At 37.8% G+C, this 6,236-nt stretch overlaps 1 protein-coding gene across 1 annotated transcript; it reads right to left on the bottom strand.

Annotated features, from left to right (window-relative positions):
• Positions 1-320: 320 nt before the first annotated feature.
• On the bottom strand, positions 321-6,025 carry LOC311064335 (heat shock 70 kDa protein 12A-like; the record flags this gene model as incomplete). The annotated part of the gene is made up of 5 exons (XM_084084167.1): positions 5,726-6,025; positions 5,368-5,592; positions 5,067-5,241; positions 4,232-4,842; positions 321-392 (listed from the first exon to the last, which is right to left on the bottom strand). Exons 1-5 carry the CDS (start codon positions 6,005-6,007, stop codon positions 321-323), a joined length of 1,365 nt encoding a protein of 454 aa, XP_083940293.1. The 5' UTR covers positions 6,008-6,025.
• Positions 6,026-6,236: the final 211 nt, after the last annotated feature.

The raw sequence follows: 6,236 nt of genomic DNA, 5'->3' as shown, positions 1-6,236 counted from the left end.
CAACTTTTTTTTTATCAAAAATTGGATCATAACACTAATACAGGAAAAAAAAGTCATGTCCACAACTGATGAACAAGGGATGACTCCAGTTTTCTACACGGCACGCTCCCTGAGGTGCACAAACAATTAACTGACACTCCTCCAAGGAGACCAATTATTTCAGCAATTGGCTATTTAACAGAAAACATTTTAGCATTTGTAGATTTTTTTCATTTATTACAGCCATCAGTTACAATCTGACTGTTACCCAGCACAGATTGAATAGTAGGTCTCATCAAGGAAGTGCTTACTTTGAACTACTTCTGATCTGGCAACACTTTCTACCTGCAGATCTCAGGAGTGGCCATGGGGTCGAGGATGTCCCTGAGTTTTGCCTCGCTGTACGTGGGGTTCTTTGAACAAGAAGTGATCTTTAGAGAGGCCTTATTACATCAATTTCACCGGTTCATGAATTCCCAAAACAAACACATTCAATTTACCATGTCTGTGATACGAACACATTAAGTTTACCATGACGATGGTGACCACGCCTTCTCTTTCTCAAAAGGAAGTCCCGATCCTGACGTTTGCTGCATGTCACTCCAAATCTCTCTCTCCCCATTTCCTGTCAGCCTACTGTCCTATCAATAATAAAGGCATGAAAATCCCAAAAATAAATATTTTTATTGGTATTTTGTATTATATATATATATTTTATCTAAGTATAATATATAAGTTCCTCACCTCAGAAGTTTGACTTTTCGGAAGTAAAATTACACCTCAGATGAATGAAAATTGGACTTTGACAATAATTGGCAGACATTTTGGATTGATGCCAATAAATATCCGCAACTAGGATTTCTTAGGACTTTTAGAATACAAATGATCCATGCAGACCCCTGGGAGCCCCTAACATGGCCCCTGGGTGCTACACGTGGCCCCTGGTGTGACTCTTGTCATGAATGACTGCTGAACAATGTTTGTGCCAAATTTGGTGCAGATCGGTGTTACATTTGTGATGTCCACCAGCCACCGTCAGTGCACCCAACCACCCTCTAGGCAATTTTAATATAGGATGAGCACCATGAGTATGTCACAAGCACCATCCTTTGGTATTTCTTGGAACCTACATTAGTGGAGGTGACAGACCAGTTTTAAGGGTCGGCACAAATCAGATCCTGACAAACAACAGCAAACAGCTTTCACAATTTTCACAGCAAAAAGCTGTGAAAATTCCAACCTTTTATTAATGTTTCTTTTGCTTGATGAAAGTCTTTGAAAGGCATGTTGGCCAAGCAAAAAAAGACGAACAAAGTAAAGGCACGGTGCTGTTCAGGATTTCTGTAAGAAATTAAGATAATAACCCAAAGCAAAAACATGACAAACAAATGTGTTTAACAAGAAAGAAAAATATTCACCCACTTCCCTTTGAAAAGTATTTTTCTCCAATGGCACTTTCAGAGATGTAGGTGACAATTTGCAGCAACAAGGTGTTCAATGTGAACAAAATGTTTTGGAAACACACAGTACACATTAAGTTGAATATCATCGCTGTCGGGAAGACAGTTATCTCAATTATTCACATGTCTTTTTTCGCAGATTAATGCCTTACTTCATCATAGAAGAGTGTGACACAACATGAGTGAAAATAGCTGATCCACAAAATCACAAGATGTGACACGTTGTGAACTTCTAGATCTGCTATTTTCACAATTTTAAGAGTTTAAAAAATAATTTGAAAAAGAAAGGTTTCCACCCGAACTGTTATTTAAAATGTAGTTAAAATGCTTGCCTTACACACTAAACAGACTACAGACTGTAAATTGAATGAAGTCGTGAGATCAGTCGGTTGAAAGGTTTGAAAATGTTGCTGCTGCAACTCTCTCCACACCGCACATTACACAGGCACCATACATTTATCTGGTGTCAGGTTAGTGTGTTGGGCCCTTTAGGATGGGTTGTTTTAAGGATCACTGAATGAATGTATTAAATGATTTAATACAATGAATGATCAGTTCCATTTGTCCATGTTGTCTCATACAGGTTCCTTTCCTGAAATACCAAGACAGGGTCAGAGGTAGCAATGACATTCATAAATCTGGCTGCTGAATGCTACTGGTTGGGGTGTTTGATGGCTTTAAACAGTCCTCCACTTCAGCCTGACTGGGAGAGTCTTATTCCTGGACCTGACGCTTGGAATGTCTTCCCACCTGCTATTATTAGCTTACTTCCCGCATGGAGATTGAGCCAGTCAACTAAGCCATGAATTCAAAAATCTCTGGTTTTAAATGAGGGTTACTAAATGAATGGGATGAATTCATTAATAGTAGTGATAAATCTTGATGGTGTTTCTAAAACATACATGTTGTATTAAATGTGTTTACTATGTTATATGTGCTGCTGAATAAGTGCTGAGCCCTGTTGCCCTGTCTTATCAACACAGGCCGTCACATGTATTATCAATTAAATTACTATGAATAAACTCCATTACTGTTGCACTGCCACTATCACATGTTTTATATCTACTGTTAAGTGATGTTTCAAATTCTTACTTGTATAAGAGTCTGATTCTGCCTTTTTATTTCTTTTTGAGCGGGTACCTTATGTGTATTTGATATTGATATCCTGTTATCTAACTTTTCCTTTGTTACTTTCTCTATTCTTAAGATTATGTTTAGTTAGTCAGATATTTACTTATTTACTTACATTTTGGTATGGAAAATAATTTCACCCACTATTGTATACATGTGATGAGAAAGTAAACTTACATTTCAAGTGGAAGTTGAAGTTGTTTTGCTTTCATTCAGTAAGTGTTGTGGTAACTGACTTTGGAACTGCTTATCTGTATTCAAGTCCACAGTAAAAATAAAGCATTTTGTACATTGTATCTACTTTGAGATATCTTTCTTTTGAACATGGTTTGGTTAAACGTTTAAGTGAATATTTAACACAGTTTCCATACAATTTGGATCCCATGGAATTTAATCAAAATACTTATTATAAAGATTCAAGCACATACTTTACTATTGTCATTAGTGGTTCCAAGGGCCACCTAATATCCATTAATAGCCACAAGATCCATTAATAGCCACAACTACAGTACTACATAGTACTGTAGTTAGATGACTTTATCACTTTGACGTCATACTTACATTCAGTCATTCCAATTGTTTGTGTGTCTTGTATTTTCGTGTTGTAAATTACATGCATAATGTAACACAGTGACTGTTAGACTATGCCACCCTTTAATTGGCTGAGTTAAAGGGAACTCAATAAACACAATAAGGATGAATCAAATGAATGACAAACTCATAGTACAAGTGTACTGATCTTTATTACAAAATTAGTTAGAAGAGCAATAGATAGAAAGGATTAATAATAAAATACGATACGATACGATACAACTTTATTGTCAGCTCTCACTGAAATTTGCTTTGTGTCCATGACGTCACCGTTCAAGATACAGACAGGACATACACAATACATTACACAAGGTACATTACAGGACACACATCACAGAAGCAGACAGAAACAAGAACAATAGAACATATCTTCTTGGTTTACCGATTTTGGTTTAAAAGCAGAACAGACTGGAGTACAAAAGAGTTCTTTAGCCTGTTTTTCTTATATTTTGGGACTCTAAACCGCCTCATGGAGGGCAACAGTTGATATTCATCATTTAAAACATGTAAGGGGTCAGAGGAGATGCTCTTCGCCAAAATACAGCAGGGCACAATATACTGATCACAGTAGGGACCCTGGGTAATACAGTGAACCCGTCGTTTTACACTAAGCTACACAGTGATCATAAGCTGACCACTCATGTGGGAAGCAGCCAGACACAAAATACAATAAATCAAAAACAAAACAAAACCACAACTTAAAACTAAGGGACAATTGACAGTAACGGCAGCGGCAGAAGCAACACCTCGGCAATCTGTACTGCCTATTATCAATATGTCCTTGACATGGAAAAAAGTTTGAGAACTACAGCATTATTGTGTCCAAGGACACTAAAATCTGCAGCACAGCAGCAGTAGGCAAGGATACTTCCCAGTACTGTAGGTCTGCCTTTACCAGTTATTGGAGTGAAACCCGTCTGGAGGCATCAAGAAAAGTGCTTGAGATAGTAGATTGTTTTTGTGTAGAAAATAAAAATGAGTTTAACCTACCATGAATAACGTGGTTTAGGTTGATAACCAGAAATTCTCAATTTCTGTCTATCGTTCAAGGCAGAATTGCCATAAGGCACTTTTGGTGATGCCGCTAACCCAAGGTTTCTTCCAAACATGACAGCTCCCCTCAAAATTGCCTGCTGGGGCAACGCAGGGCACAGTACCTTGCACTGAGCACCAAACTGCTTGGTAATGTGTGTGCGCAGAATCTTACTTGAGGCATAACCCCCCACTAACACAAGGTACTCAATGCTGAGATCCTTTTTCAAGATTTCTTTGAGACTTTTAGTGATGTCGTTCAGACTTTTATCAAAGAAAGATCTCATCTTTGCTCTTGAGATTTTGATCGACGCATCCTCCCAAGATACACCTTGCACATTCTTGAAGTAATTCTTCATTGGTTGCTTCTCCTGAGCTAATGTTGCTAAGTTTAAAGGGCAGGAGATGTCTACATCATCATCATCATTAACACATTTAAGAACCAAGAAGTTATACATCAACTTTTGAAGCTCACTGGGAAACTTTCTTTCATACTCATTCCAGATATCATCAGAGAATATTTCTTTCAGGCAACTTTGAAAGTTTTTAGTAACCTGCTCCCCTCCCATATCATTACCAGAGGCCTTATACAGCTCTTTCAGCACTCCTCCATCACCTACTTCATGTACCGTGATGTCAATGGTACCACCTATAAGACAACAATGTTAGGCTTTAAAATAGCATTTTATACATAATACAAAGAGTGGAAAACCGAGGAAAGATTTAGTGTGTGTGTGTGTGTGTGTGTGTGTGTGTGTGTGTGTGTGTGTGTGTGTGTGTGTGTGTGTGTGTGTGTGTGTGTGTGTGTGTGTGTGTGTGTGTGCATTTATGGATTATTGAATAAGTCTGCATAAATATCACAGCACAACATACCTCCACAATCAGCAACAATGTATTGTGTTCCAAGATGTTGTTGTAGGGTAGTCCTGAGTCCTGAGTTCTCATCAATAAAACCATCAGAGGGAAGCTGCTTACACCAGATTGAGGCTGCCTCTGGCTCCAATGCGATGACCAACTTGTCTGATTGACTATCTCGCACAATGCCAGCCTGAAAAAACAAAAAAAGTAACAAAGAAAGAAAGAACATTATTTAATTTCACACATTTACATGTGTACAAAATATGCTGTAGATAATTTTGATAATGTCATTATAGTAATAATAACATGGAATTACCTCAGCTGCTGCTTTTCTCATGAACTGTTTTGCAGAAGCATCCCAAATAGCAGGAACAGTCAGAACCCAGGTGAAGTCAGACGCAGTGAAGGTTCGTCCTCTTGTGTTGTCAGCAATGGTGCTCAGTGCATGGTCCTTCAGGTAGCGTAGACTTTCTGTGAAGACTTTCAGGGCTCTAATCTTTTTGCCATTTACAGCGGTAATCATTAACTCCTCATTGACTTTCTGTTGAAAATATAAAATGTATGTTGTTAATAAATAAATGAATAAAGATTATATATATATACATAACATTTGTAGAACAGTTTTAACTTACTTTAACTTACATTATCTTATTTTAATCACTACGATAACTTACTTTATCATAGAGTTCCATCTTAAAGTTTTCAAAGAGAAGTGTTTTCTTTGCATCTTCATTTCCTTTTCTAGTGTATTCCCTTTTAGCATCATAACCAAACTTTAGGAATTGCTCATTTTCATCAAATAGAACACATGTAGGTGTCTTTGAGCTGTTCAGTCCCTCTTCTCTTCCCCATTGTGGAAGAATGGGATCTTTGTTAGATCCTTTGCCGCTGATAAGAATGGCGTACCCACTGTAGGCAGTACCAAAGTCTATTGCTATTATAAATGCATCACCCATATTAGAAACCAGAATAAATCTAGTTCAAGCCAACACAACTGAAATGAACACACCAAATACTGTATCCCAGTTTTTATAGCATGTAGTATGACACTAAGCCCCACCCTTTGGTATTTGTTGCAACCGGTACAATTCATTGGTGCAGGTGATGGAGGTGTAGGCTACTGCCTGGTAAAAATCTTGGAATCTTGTTGGTCGCAAAGAAGGAGAAGAAGAAGAAATATGGTCA

Source organism: Gymnoscopelus microlampas, assembly GCF_963454915.1.
Source record: "Gymnoscopelus microlampas genome assembly, chromosome: 17".
NCBI lineage: Eukaryota > Metazoa > Chordata > Actinopteri > Myctophiformes > Myctophidae > Gymnoscopelus > Gymnoscopelus microlampas.
The sequence above is the reverse complement of the archived record's forward strand: the minus strand, read 5'-3'. Positions and strand labels throughout refer to the sequence as shown.